Source organism: Arachis hypogaea, chromosome 18, assembly GCF_003086295.3.
Source record: "Arachis hypogaea cultivar Tifrunner chromosome 18, arahy.Tifrunner.gnm2.J5K5, whole genome shotgun sequence".
Classification (NCBI taxonomy): domain Eukaryota; kingdom Viridiplantae; phylum Streptophyta; class Magnoliopsida; order Fabales; family Fabaceae; genus Arachis; species Arachis hypogaea.
The window spans coordinates 127,747,924-127,768,196 of NC_092053.1; the positions used below are offsets into that span (position 1 = coordinate 127,747,924).

General features: G+C 29.0%; 1 protein-coding gene across 6 annotated transcripts; it reads right to left on the minus strand.

Moving 5' to 3' along the window:
* Positions 1–887: 887 nt before the first annotated feature.
* On the minus strand, positions 888–20,007 carry LOC112770690 (probable E3 ubiquitin-protein ligase RZFP34). Of its 6 annotated transcripts, XM_072224448.1 has the most exons (17): positions 19,572–19,932; positions 19,284–19,503; positions 19,112–19,160; positions 17,963–18,071; positions 17,699–17,871; positions 16,255–16,410; positions 16,093–16,180; positions 15,712–15,771; positions 15,554–15,586; positions 5,613–5,645; positions 4,359–4,436; positions 4,199–4,242; positions 4,025–4,065; positions 3,822–3,904; positions 3,332–3,423; positions 3,097–3,208; positions 2,112–2,478 (listed from the first exon to the last, which is right to left on the minus strand). In XM_072224448.1, the coding sequence occupies exons 6-17, from the start codon at positions 16,374–16,376 to the stop codon at positions 2,470–2,472; spliced, it is 795 nt and encodes a 264-aa protein (XP_072080549.1). In that variant the 5' UTR covers positions 16,377–16,410; positions 17,699–17,871; positions 17,963–18,071; positions 19,112–19,160; positions 19,284–19,503; positions 19,572–19,932; the 3' UTR covers positions 2,112–2,469. The 6 variants fall into 6 exon arrangements, with proteins under 6 accessions (XP_072080544.1, XP_072080546.1, XP_072080547.1 ...); XM_072224443.1 differs by lacking the exons at positions 2,112–2,478; positions 17,699–17,871; positions 17,963–18,071 and adding an exon at positions 888–1,133 and having other exon boundaries at positions 19,591–20,007; XM_072224447.1 differs by lacking the exons at positions 17,699–17,871; positions 17,963–18,071 and having other exon boundaries at positions 19,591–20,007.
* Between the last annotated feature and the right edge of the window lie 266 nt (positions 20,008–20,273).

Sequence of the window (20,273 nt, forward strand, 5' to 3'; positions counted from 1 at the left end):
ATTTTTTTATTATTCATAAGTAATTTATTAAAATTTTTGAAAAATAATTTTTAAGAGTGTAATACCTTTATTTTTTAAATTAACTGAAAATGGTTTTAAATAATCATAAACGTTGTTAGTAAAACAAGTTTTAAAATTTAAAATAATTATAATATAAATAGATAGATAAAGAATTTTGATTTTGAATGAAATTTAGTATTAATAATTTAATTAAGAATAAATTTGAATATTTATAATATGAGATTATATTAAATTTTTTAATTTACAAATTAACTTTAAAAATTCTCTTTAAATGCTAGTTATCTTTAAGTTAACTTCACTGTAAGATCCATAAACACTATCATTTTAAAAGTTTGACGCTATAATGATAACAAATATGAAGTTAGTCCATAAATCAGTGAATATTTTAACACAAAACGAAACAAAACTTCGAACGTTCTACAACCAACACGGCAGAAGACACAACCAAAAGAACAAAATGGCACAGAATTTCATATGAAACTCTCAATATATTCGTGAAACACGTCGTGTGTGTGTATATATATATATATATATATAATCCAAACTAGACAGACATTCAAATCTATTAAACGGATATAAGATAAGATAGTTCCTAGTAACATTCCACAACCATAAAGCTAATTATAGAAGTTCACATTATTTCACATATCACACATAAAAACACAGTTAAAAGGGTAACTGCAATTGGTAAAACACGAGAAGAGTGGGCATTGTTACATTTCATTTCATTCATTGAGAAAATGTATTACTTTTCCCTCTTATGCTTTTCCCTCTTATGCTTTGTGAAGGAAGTAGTGGCAACCCCATATTTAATTGTTCAACACAACAAAATTGAACATGTGCCGACCCAACTAGGCTTTAACGCCATGTTCATTACATGTTCAAGTTGTTGTTCCAATTAAACATGGGGTTGCCACTACTTCCTTCACAAAGGATAAGAGGGAAAAGTAATACATTTTCTCAATGAATGAAATGAAATGTAACAATGCCCATTTTTCTCTTCAGCCTCAAGTTTGTCTTGTGTTGTAGGATTTGCAATTCAAGCACTTTTGAGCAATAAGATGGTACTTTACGTTACTAGTTCTACCACAATCATTGCAAAGGATCCAAACCTGTTTGAAAGAAGAAAAATAAAAGGACAGAAAAAACGATGATTATTAGTTGTCCCTCGTAATCAGAAGGGAAATACACACAAAATCTTAACTACTAAATTCACATAGTCATGGAACTATAACGAAATTCTAAGTATTTATAAAATGTTATTGCAGAGATACTTACTAGTTACTAGGTTAGTAGAAATGTCATTCTAGTCACACACATATCAAGCTTTCTAATTTTAACATGGCCAAAAAAATGTAATTGGGAATACTTGGCTTTTTATAACACAAGTTTATTTGGGTAATCATGGAATCGTAAGAACTTTTATAAATATTCTAAATAGTTTTATATGATCTTTTGTAATATGATTAATCCTAATCCTAAAGCGAGACACATCACATTCTCTTGTTATCTATGTCATCTGTATCAAAGTTTTTGTTGAAAATTTCTCCACAATTTCAAAAACATGCATAAAGGTTTTGGCGAGTTTTAAAATTGATCTAGTTTTTTTTTCTTAAATAGAGCAAACTACCAAAAATGCCCTCTAAAAACTTTCACCAAAAAAAATATCCCAAAAAATAAGAACAGCAAAAATACACTCAAGATTTAAAAAGGTGTGGCCCATTACGAAGTAAACACAACCGAATTTACTTCATTTCATGTCAATGTACTTATATTTTTAAGGCCCAGTTTGGGTAAATAACTTAAATAAGTTCTTTTGGAGAAGGAGCTTAAAACATAAGGACTTTTATTAATAGCAGCTTATAAATAAGTTATTTTGTGTTTGGATTTTTAGTTATAAAAGTACTTATTTTAAAGTTGTAGCGTTTGGATAAATAACTCAAAAGATAAATTTTTTTTACAAAAGAGAATGAATATTAAAATAACGATGATAACAAATACTTTTCAATATTGAATGTTGATTTTACATAACCTAATCACTAATATTGTGTATGATATGGTAGGTAAAAATAAAAAATAAAAATAAAATGTGTATCAATGTATATTTTATTGCTGTTTTTTATTTTTTATTTTTATTCCTATTAGAACTCTCTTCTCCTTTATTGAGGTCAAGAACTTGTTATAATTAACTATGAAAATAATAAGCTATAAAATTACATATGAAAAAAATAAAATTAAAACTGAAATTTCATAAATACAAATTTAATAATAAAAAATAGTGATAAAATAATAAAAAAATATTTAGAAGGAATATATGCAGTAAGTTGTTCAGATGTAATATTGTCTGAAAATGTGGTGGAGGATCAATACTTCCATCAGATGTTTCATTACGTAAAAATGGTGAGACTTGGAACATTGCGTGAGAATGATGGTGGAAGGCCGGTGCTTCTAGCAGACCTTGTGTGAAAATGGTGATGAAGAGTCAGTATTTTTCATAGAGTCAAGAAGGAAAGTAAATTTTTGTTTTAAAATTAATTTTTGTTAAGTAAGTGGTAGAATGACTTCTTGAGAAGCAAGAAGTCATATATTTTTACTTCTTCAAAAAGTTGCAAATTAACTTTTCGGGAAGTTAGAAGCTTTTTTTAAAATAGTGCCAAACACATAGATTATGACTTTTCATAATCCAAAAATAAAAAAAAGTAGCTTCTCCTACTTCCCAAACGGGCTCTAAATCTTCTTCCGTTTTTAAATCTTTTGAGGGTATTTTGTCATTTAAATTTTTCAAAGATATTTGCCAGCTATTAAATCTTTAGTGAGTATTTTTCTTAGTTTACTTTTTAAAAAACTAATAATAAAAATACATGAAATAGGGGTGTCACAATTGCTCCTCACAATCTTTCCCATTAGATTGCAATGATCAGTTGAGCACAATTACCATACCCGTTGACTTTAGAGGAGCATCAGAGAACATAAAATTGGAGAAATTGTGTTAGTTTACTTTAGAGGATCATCGCAAAACATCAAATTTCTCCAATTCCCTCATTAGAGGCATAGAAAATAACAGAGAAAACTAACCATTTTATTTTGATATAGTTCAGGCATTGGTGTAGCAGCAATCTCCAAGTCAAACTTCTCCCAAACCTTTGACATATCAAAAACTGACTTTGAGCAAAGAGGGCATGCATACCTGAGATGTTTAAAACAATAAATAAATAAATAAACGCAAGTATCAGAACCAATGATTTCCGATAATAAGACTTAAGAGAGCAGATACTAATAAACGAGTTCCAACTTTCAATACAATACTCACTGTAAATGCTGTCTCATTTCATTCAGACAGTTGATATGGATTGTATGTCCACATGGCAAGACAGCGATTTCATGCATCGATTTGAACAAATACTGCAAAACCATCACATTTTGTTGGTAAACATGTGTTAGCACCCAGCGGGGGAATAAATGTATATTGATCGACTTCCGGGAAGAAAATATCAAATTTTAATAGTCGGATTAATAGTCAAAATAGTTCCTGAGAAGTGTGCGTCAAAATTTAGTGATTGAAAGATCAAATGTCTCCTTGGTTCATGAAAGATATAATTGTGAATATGATTGAGCCTTCCATCAATTAGATGATGACATGTGGCATAATATTTCGACAAAAATCTAATTAGCAAAGGACTAATTCGAAACGTTTGATCTTTTGAGGACCAAATTGACAAGCATGTGGACCATTTTGACTATTAACCCTTTTAATAGACCAATAGGAGCACATTACAAAATTAACAAAGACAAAATTTAACCTCAAAACAAACAGGACAATCATGATGCATTGCCTTCTCCACACAAGCGTGACTATTTTTCAGCAGAGTTGAGTGGCAACAACCTTGGAAGAAAAGAAGTGTTGTTAGAATGATAGTTGGTAAAGAAGCTTACGGGTCAAGAATTAAGACAATAGTGTTGCTACTTTAAAGGAAAGCATGAAAATGTAAAACAATTGACTTACCACACTTGTCGCAGTGGAAGTAATTTTCAGATCCTCCGGTTCTGTATTGAAACATTTCAGAATCATTCAATAACTAACGAAGAAAAGTACCCTAAACCAAATGCAACAACACTAGAAGTGCATACAATGCTTTTTGAAGAACAGGCAAAAGGAAAATGTTCTACTAATTCATACCTGCAAATTCCACAGCCGCCGCAATGGTATTGTTTCTTAGATACCTGCAGCAGATAAAATAAATAATATTATCATCTCGTATATTCTATGTGTTGATTTTTCGAAAGAGTCATTAACTTGGATGTTTAAGGGATTGTCAGCTCCGGAACGAAATACTCACATCGTCATCAAAAAGCTTGCATATCCCGCAAAAGTACTTGCCCATACAAACTCCACAATTAATGCAGTTTTGCTGAACCTGGAATCAGCAGGAGTCAACACAAGAATAAACTTAGTTCATGGCAGGATTCCAACTTACAAAAGGCAAGAACTTTTAATAGATGATTGCCTGTGAATAAATGAATAATTGAATAGTTTCAAACACCTCAAAAAGAATACTAACAACTCTGCACAAAACATGTTAAAGGGCCTTCATGAAGTGATTAGCTTCAGGATTCCTTTTAACTATGCAGCTTTTTCTTTCTTCTATGGCTATGAACACTTGTGCTTACCCGCATGCAAGAACGGATCAAAAGGGGGGGGGGGGGGGGCAAGTATAGGCCTTGGCCTCCCAACTTTTTTTAACAAAGTTAATTTTTATATAAAGTTATTATATATTATATAATTTTATTTGAAGAATAGAGTAAGTAATTATCTTACATAATTAAATTATTAAACTCAAAAATAAGTAACAATCCTTAAATTGAGAAAAATATTATTGTCAATTACTTTTTGACTAAATAAAATTCCAAATCTTTAAATATTTAATTTTTTTTCTCTTTTTAAATATTTTTTCTCTTAATTTTCACACCTATTATCATATAAAAATACTTTAATATTTATAATAACAAAAAAAATTTTAATATATTATACTACATACATGAAAGTAAATTATTTTAAAATTTATTTATTTTTCTCATGATATTAAAATTATAACATATTAGTAAATTCATTAAAACAATTATATTTTATATATTTTATTCATGAATATGTTTTAAATGTATATAACAAAGTTATTAGAACAACTTATTTATATTATTTTATAGTATTTTTTTTATAATATGAAGCATAAAAATATAACTTACTATCGCAATAATACTCAACAATGTAGACTAAAAATAATAGATCATTTTTATATTTTGTCGAATCCAAAATAAAAATAAATTATAAGAACTAAGATAACTTTTTTATATAACAAGTCCTTATTAGTATTTTTTTAATAAAATAAATATTATGATCATATATATTAATAAATATATATTATTATATTTGATTATATAATATTTTAATTTTTGGCCCATTCTCTACCAAATTCTTGGTTCCGTCCATGCTCGCATGCATCAAGGTATTCGTATTTCTCTTACTAGAGAAAAATAAAGCTTTATCATAATCTATGTTAATAGCATGATCTTCCCTTATAATTAACAAGACTTACCTCTTGTTCAGTCCCACAAAGTGAACATATCACCTGAAAATAGGCCACCACTCAAATAAAGATCCTAAAAACAACTTTATTGTAAAGATGCCTACGTGGCAAAACCTAAACCATACATTCTAAAGCCACACTTTTCATTACAAAACACTTAAAACCATAACTTTTCACAAAGAAAAGCGTCACCTAATGGAAAAAAGTAAATTAGAAGATTTAAGAGAAGAAATAATTAAATTATCAAAATTAATAGATCAAAAACTAATGATTTTAACTAATGTTAACTGTAATGACACCGAATTTTTAAAATCAATACAAAATGATTTTTCTCAAAATCTTTATTTTTACTATAAGTTTTATTGAAAGGCTTCAAAAACCTGAAAAAAAACTTATATTTCACACGGAATTTCTAAAAAATGTTACCATAGAAATAATTTCCCACATCTTTATCATACTTTTAACCCACAATTAAATTCTATAGTAGATATACTTGAAGAAATATTAGTATCCATAAAATTTCAAAAAAATAAGGAAAAAGAGAATCCCAAAGAAGAAAATTTTCAAAATATAATCAACATAACAAAATTAAAAGTAAAACCATCATTGAAATTATGAATATTGAAGAAAAATTAGAAGAAGTTACAATGCTTTTTAAACAATTAAAAATGGCTCAAGAAAATAATATTATGGAACAGAGATTTCAAATAGAAGAAGAATTAGTAAATTCTGAAAATATAGAAAATGAAGAACACATCCTAGATTATTCAAGTGACGAAGAACCAGCAATTCCAATACAAGTAAAAAATGAAGCTGGAACATCTAAGGATAATCAATCTCAATTTAAATGGAAAACAGGTTTTGAAAACTTTGTTTTTAAAAAGGGATTTATAAATAAAGATTCAAAATATACAAAAATACCATCAAAATACGTTCCTAAAATCCAGGAAATGGAAGGAGAAAGAATGCTCGATTTAGACTGTAAAAAGAATGAAAAAGAAAATTTCGAGAACTGGTTGAATTCTTTCTTATTAGAAGCCTTTACTAATCCAAAACTTAGTGAATTGTCTGGAAGAGATATTTGGAATTACATAGGGTTTCATACTAAAGGAACTGTAAGAGATTATATGACATCAATAGAAAACCAAATAATAGAAGAATTAGCAACAAAAACAACAACTTATGATAAGATAATACATATAATGATGATTCTATATAAAGAATTTTTTGGAAAAAATACTATAGATCATAGACAAGAAGAAGTCTATAATAAAGAATATCAAGAAGCAAAAGACCATTATCTTAGTATGTATATAACAAAACTTCCATATCCTGCTAATGAATTTATAATGGGAAGATTTATAAGAGAAATAAATAGAGGGACAATTGAAAATAATTTTGGTGGAGCAACCTCTGCAATAAGAGAGGAAATAAAAGAACGTTGTATGCAAGAAGCGACTCAAAAAAGATTTGCAAATATAATTAGAATTTGCTGTCAGGATAATGAAGAGATACCTCAAAAATATGGTCTTAATAAAAATTTTCAAAGAAAAAGAAAATATCAATTTAGAAAAAGAAAATACTATCCAAACTGGAGAAAAAAAAGATATTTTAAAAAAAGAAATAACAATAAAAACAAAAGACAAAAAAATGACTATTGCCCAAATAAAAAAGAAAATTGTAAGTGTTGGTATTGCCAAGAAGAAGGACACTATGCAAATGAATGTCCAAAAAAGAAGGATAAAAAGGACCTTACCAAACAATTAGAAATTGCTAAGTCTTGTTTTTATGGAACCATTAGAGGAATCAGATGATAACTTAGACTATATTTTTGAATATGTCTCGGAAACAGACTCAGAGACTGAGTAATAATGCTACATTTATTACTATAAAAATAACAGAAAAGTTTTAAATGCTTTCATAGATACTGGAGCGACACAATGCTTTGCTAGTACAAATATAAAACTTGATTGAAAAAAATTAACAAAACCATTAAGAGTTAGAATAGCTGATAAATCAATACATAAAATTGACCAAAAGGCTGAAATGGCTAAAATATTTATTCAAAATTATAGGTTCATTGTTCCATCCATATATATGCTAGATTCTGTAATGGATTTTATCATAGGAAATAACTTCTTAAAGTTATATCATCCATCCATTCAAGAATTAACATATATAGTTTTAATTCGAAATTTCGATTAACTCTTCATATTTTGCTTCGAATAAGTTTATAATTTGTATAGATTCAATTGGTGGTGCTTTATTTAAAGGATTTTGATAAAAATAGTTTGCAACTTCATAATCTAAAGTATTGATCATTTCTACTATTTCTCTTGTATTTGTTATATGATCATTTATTACTAGTCCTTGATGTATATTTATAATTCTGATTTCATATTTATAGTTTTTTAATTCTTTTTTAATTTCTATCATAATTATAGTATTCTTTTTTTGCATGGATTATTGTATATAAAATATTTTATCTGTTTGTCTTTCTCTTTAATATAATTTCTCAAATCCTCAAAAACTTCTTTTATTTCTACACTTTCTCTTATTTCTAAATATCTTTCTAATTTTTCAACTTCATCCTTCATTTTTTCTTTCAACAGCTTTAATTCTTTTATGTCATAATACGGTTTTCCAGCCATTTATAAATTTTTTAAGTTTAATTCCAACTTGTTTATATTTATTCTTATTTCTATCTTTTTTATTATAAGATCATCAATTTCGATCTGAATATTATTTAATTCCCTTTTATACTCCTCTATTTTACTTTTTAATTTTTTCGCTCTTTTTCTTTTTATTTTATTTTCTGGTTTTTCAATCTTTTTATGCTTCATTATTTATTTTAGAATTTCTGCAAACTCTATCATCGATTCATCACTATTTTCTAGAGATTCTATTAATTTTTCTAGCTCTTCAACTTCTCTTTTCAACTTGTCATTGATTATTTTTAGAGCTTCAAATGCTTTTTTATTTATTTCAGAAAACTGTAAATAATTCAAACGATTTTCTCTTTCAAAGAGCTCTTGTTTTTTGTCTTGATAAGTTACATATATTTCTTCTTTATTTATTGTCATAATTTAGTATTTAGGGTTTTATTTAATTTTTCGACCTTTTTTGTTAACTCTTTTATTTCAGAATTTTCTTCTTTAATTTTTAACTTAGATAAACTTAAAGGGCTATTAATTTTAGATTCTCCTATTTGAAAATTTGATGAAACCAATTTTCCTGATGGTTCTTTTAGTAATAAAACTGGGTTTTCAATAGCTTTATATTTTGGTATTTTTGTTTTTACAATTTTCTGAAATAATTCATCGACATAAATTCTTTCTCTGTTTTTAAATATTATACTATGATGGCTATTTGTTAAAGCATAATTTATTGCATATGTAATTGAAAATGGTTCATCATTTTGTTCCATTAAATTCTTTCTGTGAAATTTATAAGCCAGACTTATAGATCTTCCAAGATTTTCAGTTGATAAAGGTATAGCATATCCAAGATGGGCATTAAATTTTACATTTACATTTGCCAAATTTCCATGAACAATTCCAATTATTTGATCTATTAGGTCATCAGTAATTCTTTTGTCACAGATTGCTAAACTTATTGGTGAATTAATTTCTTTCATATATGTAGATTTGATTAAGACTTGTATGGTACTAATATGAATCCATCCAATTTTACATCTTTTTTGTTGATCCTTAATTTTCTCAATCTGTTTACTCAATTCTTCATCATTTATCAAAGCTATTTCAAGTTCTCCATTGGCAGATTTTATCTTTATAGGGGCTTCAAGTTGAATTTTTCCATAGTATATTATATTTTTTCTATTAAAAACTTCTTTTAAAAGACTTTGTTTATTAAAATTTTCATTTGATTTGAGATTTAGTTCTATTTTTAGAACAGCCTGTTTTTCATTATATAATAAAGCAGTTAATCTATAATAATCAGATTCTTCTGTTAATTCTAAACTTTCTAAATAATTCATAACTAAAAGACTAGGATGAAGATGTATCTTTCTGGAGAAAAATTTTCTTTATTTAGTATATTTTACAATAGGTGTTTTTATCTCTAGAGAGGAGATTGTAGATACTAACTCCAGAGGGGAGTTTAGAACTATTTTTCCCTAAGAATTCTTTGTCAGACTACAGAATCACCTCGGCAGCTTCCTCCTTGTTCTCCTAGCATATGAGTACTCTTAGCCTTCTGCTTTCTGTTTTCTGATACTCTTACAATTGCCTAAGCAATCTATTTATAATGGTTGGGTCTGATGGACAATTCTCATCCTTACCCTTCTTATGACGTCATTGCTTATTATCTTGCACCAGCTACATTGTTGGTGCCTTATGACCTAAGCGCTTACGTCATTATACAATAATATTGAGGGATGCTTCAGATGCACTGTCCTCTTCTTTTATCATGTGGGCTTCAGATGCATTGTCCTCTTCTTTTATCATGTGGGTTGATTCCGTTTCATTATTGCTAGTTGGCATTTGTGGTCTTTTCTGTCTTTTATCAAATAGCAGAGATTCCTCTTTATCCATTCAGGGAGTTTTTCTAAAAGTCCAGATAAGTTGTAGAATGCTGATTCAAATTCCACCAAGAGTCTCATCTCTCTTTCTTCAATTTCATTTCTTTTACTGGATACAAGCAGAGTATTTCTACTTTTATAATTAATCCTTGTGTGAGATTCCTTCGTTATTTTTTGAATTCTTTCAAAGACCCTTGCTAATGTGCTGGCTAGTCTTCCTTCATGACTGTAAATTGTTAAATCTTGAATTTGATCAATTGGTTGAAAATTTCCTGGGAAGACAGACATGAATATTACTTAGTGTGCTGGAACCAAGCATTCTTCTTCTTCATTAAAAATAGGTTGACTATTTGTAAATTTTAGGGATACATCCCTTGAATTTACATTGTCAATCATATTTTTAAATCTTTTTACTACATCAACGAATCCTGCAGAAAACTCACTAATAATTTTTAGATCATTAAAAATTAAAATTGTATCAATTAATCCATATTGGAAAAACTGATAAGTGTCAGATGGGGAAGCATCTAGAAATATAACCAGCTTTGTTAGCTGTTCTTTGGCAATAGGATAATATTCCAAAATTGCCATTTTTTCTTCAGTCCAATTCAGGACTATATTATGGATTTCTCTGAGATTTGATCTTGAATTGGAGCTTTATCTGCTCTTTTTAGGGTTTGTTCTGGATGAAGATCTTCATATTCCCCGAAGGATTCCTTTGCCTCTTCCAGTGTTAAAAATCCTCCTTTATGAATTATCCTTGATTGATGTGTGAATGATGCTGCTTTTTTCCAAGCATCATATACTCCTTTCATGGGGCCATTATAAATTACATAATATTTTTTATCTTGGGTGGATTTTTTAATAATTTCAGCAATTGTTTTATTTTCTGAAATTTTTTCTTCACCTGATTTGTCCTCCATGTTTAGCTGGCTGAACTCTGATGGTTTTGCTTGTTGTGTTGATTTCATTGCTTTAATGACCTTCTTGAGGGATTGGATGTGTCCTTATTTGCTGACAATGCTTGCATTTTTCGAGTTCTTGCTCATATTTTTGAATTTCTTGATCTAATGCGTTGTAGACAAACTCCATTCTCTTGTTAATGTATCTGCAATAACATTTTTGTCACCCTTAATATATTCAATCTTTATTGGATATTGTAACAAAAATAATTGTCATCTTATCAATCGTCCATGATTATAATCAACTTTTAGATTATATCGTATGAAACTTGTTAGGTAACTTGAATCTGTCCTTAATGTAAATTCTCTGGGTAGTAAATCAATTTTCCATTTTTTAAGAAATTTAATTGCTGCTAGAGTTTCCTTTTCATGAGTAGTATACCTCTGTTCTGTTGGAGTAAAAGTCCCTGAAATATACCTGCAAAGTAATTTCTTTGGGGAATATATCTGAATATTAGCTAAATATTAGCTAAATATTCCCCAAAGAAATTACTTTGCAGGTATATTTCAGAGACTTTTACTCCAACAGAACAGAGGTATACTACTCATGAAAAGGAAACTCTAGCAGCAATTAAATCTCTTAAAAAATAGAAAATTGATTTACTACCCAGAGAATTTACATTAAGGACATATTCAAGTTACCTAACAGGTTTCATACGATATAATCTAAAAGTTGATTATAATCATGGACGATTGGTAAGATGACAATTATTTTTGTTACAATATCCAATAAAGATTGAATATATTAAGGGTGACAAAAATGTTATTGCAGATACATTAACAAGAGAATGGAGTTTGTCTACAACGCATTAGATCAAGAAATTCAAAAATATGAGCAAGAACTCAAAAAATGCAAGCATTGTCAGCAAATAAGGACACAGATCCAATCCCTCAAGAAGGCCATTGAAGCAATGAAATCAACACAACAAGCAAAATCATCAGAGTTCAGCCAGCTAAACATGGTGAACAAATCAGGTGAAGAAAAAATTTCAGAAAATAAAACAATTGCTGAAATTATTAAAAAATCCACCCAAAATAAAAAATATTATGTAATTTATAATGGCCACATAAAAGAAGTATATGATGCCTGGGAAAAAGCAGCACCATTCACACATCAATCAAAGATAATTCATAAAGGAAGATTTTTAACACTGGAAGAGGCAAAAGAATTCTTCAGGGAATATGAAGATCTTCATCCAGAACAAACCCTAAAAAGAGCAGATAAAGCTCCAATTCAAACCCAGAGAACAGGAATAATAATAAACATTCCTACAAGGGCTGAAATCAAGGAAAAGAAAAGGGTCTGTAGATCAAATCTAAGAGAAACCCTTAATATAATCCTGAATTGGACTGAAGAAAAAAAGGACAATTTTGGAATATTATCCTATTGCCAAAGAACAGCTAACAAAGCTGGTTATATTTCCAGATGCTTCCCCATCTGACACTTATCAGTTTTTCCAGTATGGATTAATTGATACAATTTTAATTTTTAATGATCTAAAAATTATTAGTGAGTTTCCTGCAAGATTCGTTGATGCAGTAAAAAGATTTAAAAATATGATTGACAATGTAAATCTAAGGGATGTATCCCTAAAATTTACAAACAGTCAACCTATTTTTAATGAAGAAGAAGAATGCTTGGTTCCAGCCCACCAAGTAATATTCATGTCCGTCTTCCCAGAAAATTTTCAACCAATTGATTAAATTCAAGATTTAACAATTTACAGTCATGAAGGAAGACTAGCCAGCACATTAGCAAGGGTCTTTGAAAGAACTCAAAAAATAACGAAGGAATCTCACACAAGGATTAATTATAAAAGTAGAAATACTCTGCTTGTATCCAGTAAAAGAAATGAAATTGAAGAAAGAGAGATGAGACTCTTGATGGAATTTGAATCAGCATTCTACAACTTATCTGGACTTTTAGAAAAACTCCCTGAAGGGATAAAGAAGAATCTCTGCTATTTGATAAAAGACAGAGAAAACCACAAATGCCAGCTATGTGCCTCAAAAATATCTGAAGAAAGCAATAATGAAATGGAATCAACCCACATGATAAAAGAAGAGGACAATGCATCTGAAGCCCACATGATAAAAGAAGAGGACAGTGCATCTGAAGCATCCCTCAATATTATTGTATAATGACGTAAGCGCTTAGGTCATAAGGCACCAACAATGTAGCTGGTACAAGATAATAAACAATGACGTAAGCAATGACGTCATAAAAAGGGTAAGGATGGGAATTGTCCATCAGACCCAACCATTATAAATAGATTGCTTAAGCAATTGTAAGAGTATCAGAAAACAGAAAGCAGAAGGCTAAGAGTACTCATATGCTAGGAGAGCAAGGAGAAAGCTGCCGAGGCGATTCTGTAGTCTGACAAAGAATTCCCTTAGGGAAAAATAGTTCTAAACTCCCCTCTGGAGTTAGTATCTACAATCTCCCTTTTGGAGATAAAAACACCTATTGTAAAATATACTAAATAAAGGAAGTTTTTTTCCAGAAAGGTACATCTTCATCCTAGTCTTTTAGTTATGAATTATTTAGAAAGTTTAGAATTAACGGAAGAATCTGATTATTATAGATTAATTGTTTTATTAGATAATGAAAAACAGGTTGTTCTAAAAACAGAACTAAATCTCAAATCAAATAAAAATTTTAATAAACAAAGTCTTTTAAAAGAAGTTTTTAATAGAAAAAATATAATATACTATGGAAAAATTCAACTTGAAGTCCCTATAAAGATAAAATCTGCCAATGGAAAACTTAAAATAGCTTTGATAAATGATGAAGAATTGAGTAAACAGATTGAGAAAATTAAGGATCAACAAAAAAGATATAAAATTGGATGGATTCATATTAGTACCATAAGTCTTAATCAAATCTACATATATGAAAGAAATTAATTCACCAATAAGTTTAGCAATCTGTGACAAAAGAATTACTGATGACCCAATAGATCAAATAATTGGAATTGTTCATGGAAATTTGGCAAACGTAAATGTAAAATTTAATGCCCATCTTCGATATGCTATACCTTTATCAACTGAAAATCTTGGAAGATCTATAAGTCTGGCTTATAAATTTCACAGAAAGAATTTAATGGAATAAAATGATGAACCATTTTCAATTATATATGCAATAAATTATGTTTTAACAAATAGTCATCATAGTATAATATTTAAAAACAGAGAAAGAATTTATGTCGATAAATTATTTCAGAAAATTGTAAAAACAGAAATACCAAAATATAAAGCTATTGAAAACCCAGTTTTATTACTAAAAGAACCATCAGAGAAATTGGTTTCATCAAATTTTCAAATAAGAGAATCTAAAATTAATAGCCCTTTAAGTTTATCTAAGTTAAAAATTAAAGAAGAAAATTCTGAAATAAAAGAGTTAACAAAAAAGGTCGAAAAATTAAATGAAACCCTAAATACTAAATTATGACAATAAATAAAGAAGAAATATATGTAACTTATCAAGACAAAAACAAGAGCTCTTTGAAAGAGAAAATCGTTTGAATTATTTACAGTTTTCTGAAATAAATAAAAAAGCATTTGAAGCTCTAAAAATAATCAATGACAAGTTGAAAAGAGAAGTTGAAAAGCTAGAAAAATTAATAGAATCTCTAGAAAATAGTGATGAATCGATGATAGAGTTTGCAGAAATTCTAAAATAAATAATGAAGCATAAAAAGATTGAAAAACCAGAAAATAAAATAAAAAGAAAAAGAGCGAAAAAATTAAAAAGTAAAATAGAAGAGTATAAAAGGGAATTAAATAATATTCAGATTGAAATTGATGATCTTATAATAAAAAAGATAGAAATAAGAATAAATATAAACAAGTTGGAATTAAACTTAAAAAATTTATAAATACCTGGAAAACCATATTATGACTTGAAAGAATTAAAGCTGTTGAAAGAAAAAAATGAAGGATGAAGTTGAAAAATTAGAAAGATATTTAGAAATAAGAGAAAGTGTAGAAATAAAAGAAATTTTTGAGGATTTGAGAAATTATATTAGAGAAAGACAAACAGATAAAAGATTTTATATACAATAATCCATGCAAAAAAGAATACTATAATTATGATAAAAATTAAAAAAAAATTAAAAAACTATAAATATGAAATCAGAATTATAAATATACATCAAGGACTAGTAATAAATGATCATATAACAAATACAAGAAAAATAGTAGAAATGGTCAATACTTTAGATTATGAAGTTGCAAACTATTTTTATCAAAATCCTTTAAATAAAGCACCACCAATTGAATCTATACAAATTATAAACTTATTTAAGGCAAAATATGAAGAGTTAATAGAAATTTCGAAAAAGAAATTAAAAGAAAAATCGAAATTGAAAAATTGGTATCAGAAAAATAAAGCTTTATCATAATCTATGTTAATAGCATGATCTTCCCTTATAATTAACAAGACTTACCTCTTGTTCAGTCCCACAAAGTAAACATATTACCTGAAAAACAATCCAAAAATATTCAATCGAATTGATTAACATGTGAAATAACAGAAGGGAGAAGGGAGAAGGAGCACAAAATTTTTGTGATACTCAAATGATCGGTGTTCAAATAAATAAGCTACCTGTTTAATTTGATGACAGGGAATGTCATGTCTAAGCTTCGGAACAATCCTGATATCATCCTGCGGAAAAACATAGATGGTAAAATAAGTTCCCATTAAAGAGAAAAAAAAAATGGATTGCCACAACATAAGAATTAAAAATAATGATTTGAAAGTCCTAAGTATTGCAATCTGCTACTAAAAGGAAATTGAATGTTCCTCAAAAGTTGTAGTTTTGAATCAATTGATATTCACTTCTATACTTTCTCCACAAATATACTTCTCAAATTAGTCTAACGAACACCACCTAAATTTTTCAGATACAAGCGGGCCAACTTGAGGAACAGGAAAGAAATATAAATGTCTCATAACTAAAACTTGAAAAAAGGAAGATGGACTAACCTTTGCCTCATTATGACAATGGCAACAGTGGAAAATCTCGTTGCAGCAGGGGGCTCTAATACGGCATCTTCTCCGGTAATGTTGACATCTGCAAGAAGACCTAAAGTGTCAACAAAAGAACTGAGACAAAAATATGCAAACTAAGTGAACATGAGATTTTACCCGTGTTCCATATATCCTCTCTCTCGCAAGTCTTTGATCTTTACATGTTCTTTTGATTGATCCAATTTTTCTCCATGCATGCCACTTTGCATTTGATGACAGATTGTACAGTTCTCCCTCATATTGTACTCTATATTTGATGTTACTGCACTCAAACTGTTGGAAAGGCTCAGAGTACATTATTGTCGCATCTTCCATGACAATATATGCAAACCACTATATAAAAAGGCTCAGAGTACATTATTGGACTACGCATTCTGATGATGGATGTGACACAACCACCGACTGCGCAGAGATAGGGATACCTGAGATGTGATACATTCACAAATACCTATGCATACTGATGATGGATGTGACACAACCACCGACTGCGCAGAGATAGGGATACCTAGGATGTGACACATTCACAAGTACCTGCACCTGACACTGACACGTGCTCTTATAAGAGACACGTCATTTTTCATTAAATTGTAGAGGTATTTCTGAAGCAAAGTAGGTATTATGAATTATGCCATATGCACAAAAATATCGGATATTGATACATAATTTTACATACCAAGTGCTATTTTTCATGAAATTCTAAAGGTATTTATGAAGCACAAAAGAATTTGGTATTTTGGATTATGCAGTATGCACAAGGGCATCTAATATTGACACATAATTTTACATGCCCATTTGATTTATTATTAACAGATCATTTTTAAAAAATAATTTTTTTTCTAATAAATATTTAAAAAAAGATTTAAAATATTTCAAATTCAGACAAAAAAAAACAAAAGAAAATACACACGTTTCTTTTTTAATATTCATCTTCTTTTTACAACAAAATACTCTCTCTTCTATAATCAAATCATACGTACTCATATTTTTTTTATGATAAATTAAAATCACTTTACTTATATTTTTTGTTTATCTTAAATCAACCAAATCAAATCTTATATCAAAATAAAAAATATTAAATACAAGATAATTTTTATAAGACAAATATAAAATTAGGTTTGAAAATTTTTTTATGGTTCATAAGTAATTTATTAAAATTGGATTTTGAAAAATAATTTTCTAAAGAGAGTAATACCTTTATTTTTTAAATTAACTGAAAATGGTTTTAAATAATCATAAACGTTGTTAGTAAAATAAGTTTTAAAATTTAAAATAATTATAATATAAATAAATAGAAAAAGAATTTTGATTCTGAATGAAATTTAGTATTAATAATTTAATTAAGAATAAATTTGAATATCTATAATACATGAGATTATATTAGAATTTTTAATTAACAAATTAACTTTAAAAAATGTCTCTTTAAATGCATTTAGAAAAAACTTCTAATTTGTTAAAATGATAAGTGATCTTTTTATTTGCCAAACTTAAAATAAATATATAGTTTGTTCTTTTGAAAAAAAATAAATATATCTTTCCCACAAATAAATTTACCAAATCAGACCTTATCTTGCAAAAACTTTCAATTTTTCTCCATGCATGCACTCTACAATTGATGACAGATTGTATCTTCTCCCTGAGTTATATGCCTCATGTTACTGCACTCAAACTGCAAAGGCTCAGAGTGCATTATTATCTCCTCTCCCGTGAATCGTGATGCTAGCTATCCTCTATGAACTACATGGAAGCAGAAATAAACTTATGGACTTGCACATATGAAAATATTAAGAAATAATCCTACAACTTCAAAAAGCATAGTTTATCATACTTTCAAGTCAAGCAAACACTGAACGCATTGTTGCTTTCTTTTACATTACATGCAGAAGCTACCAATCTGTCTTGGAGATAGAGAAGTCTTATTGAAGGCAGGAAAGTTACTGAAAAAGGATTACACGGGAGAATTGAATGGGGTAATCAGGTGAAAATAACTGAAGATATGTGGTTGGCAAACAATTCTCTTATAGCAAATATGGATAATCTGAACACCAATCCACAACTACAATGGGTCTCATAGCTTATTACACAAGACAGACAATGGAATTATCAAGTAATATCAGAAAATTTCAGCCCACTAACAGCACTAACTCATATTGCAAACTGAAATTGGAGAAGATGTTCTAACAATTTAAATTTTACTCATTTTAGTTTCTCATATCAATTGTGTTGCATTTATGAAAATGAAGTTCATGCATACTACTCAAATCCCTTATTCAATTCCTTAGTTTATACATAAGATGAAGATGCTTACTACTATTATAAAATTGTCTTTTACAAAGATATATTATAACATTGTTCTTTACAGAAATACAATTGAAAATCGTTAAATAATTTAATTTAATATAATATATATTTTACTAAAAATATAATACTAGTTTATCTTTTAAGTTAACTTCACTATAAGATTCATAAACACTATCATTTTAAAAGTTTGACGCTATAATGATAACAAATATGAAGTTAGTCCATAAATCAGTGAATATTTTAACACAAAACGTAACAAAAATTTGAACGTTCTACAACCAACACGGCAGAAGACACGAGCAAAAGAACAAAATGGCACAGACAAATAAGGAGAGAGAAGAAAAGATGGCAACAAAAACGAAAAAGTTCGTGAGCGAAGGCACAAACAAACACGGCAGAGGGCACAAGCAAATGAACAAAATGGCACCAAAAAAAAAAGAAGAGAGAAGAAAAGATGTGATAACTCTTCAATAAGAGTTAATTTTCTGCATCATCATCGGCGGCATCGTTCACAGTCCATACGCGAACCAAAACCAATCAAAGAGCAAAACCACCCAAACCATAAAAAGTTTCAGATCCACGCACCCAATTTGAAATCCACAACTTCAGCCAAACACAACCATATACATCATACACCAATTGACATCCGGCCATCACTAATACAGAAACAAAATACCTGAAACTGCAGACATCAACCATCACTCAAACACCAACAGATCCTCAACCTTCATCCAAAAACAGAAGCAGATTTGAAAAAAAAAATAGAACAGTTGTTTTTGTAGTAAATAAATCAATTTTTGATAAAAAAAATTAAGAAAAAAATATGTGTTGACAAAAAAAAAAATAACCTTTATCTTCACTGAGACAGAACTTCCATCAGCGGCATCGTCTGTCTTTCTGCTCCGATCTGTCTTTACCGAACGCTTTTTCTGCATGCAGCAGCACCACGGCCCTATTCTCACTTCTCTGCGCCGCTCCTCTGACTTTTTGCTCTTAGCACCACTCACCGCTGCCATTCTTCTTCTTCTTAGCCGCTTCAACGACCATCACCATCATCTCTTTCTCTTTCTGAAAAAAAAAATAAATAATAAATAAAAAATTTACTGAGTTTAAAAAAAAAACAAAATAAAATTTACTCTGTGACCAGAAGCTTGCATGCACAGCCGGCGTTGTCTCTGATTTCTTGTTCTTCATCTCTTCTGTTCGCCAGAAACAGAGCAAAAAATCTGCCTTCTTCTTCGTCACCTCTTCTTTCTTCTCACCGTCGTCCTCTGGGTCGTCACTGTCACCATCACCGGCGAGCTCCTCCTTACTCCTCGCCAGTGATCTGAGACTCTGCCGCCATCTCTTTCTCCTTCACCGGCGAAGTCTTTTTCTTAATCGCCGGTGACATCTCTCTTCTTCTTACCCAACCCCTCTGTTTTTCCTCCCTCTGATTTCTAACTTTCCTCTTACTCCTCTGATCCTTTCTCTCTCTCCCTCTCCCTCTCCCTCTCCGTTTATTTTCTTTTAGTTTTTATGACGTGTGAGTTGTGAGTTGTGAATTGTGATTGTGTACTATACATGACCTTTACCTATTATTCCGTTCTTCCAAAATATGTAGTAACTAAAAAGGAAAAGGACAAGTTACTTAAATAAAACAGTCACGTTTTTTTTAGGTAGATAAAAAAACAGTCAAAATTTATTTTATTTAGTATTAATTAATTATTTTAATAATTAATAAATATTAAATAAAATAAATTATAGCTGTTTTTAACTGATTTTCTTTGGTTATCAAACATTTTCGCATGATTTCAATAAATTCTAAAGTTTTTTTTAATATTCTATTTAAGTCTTTA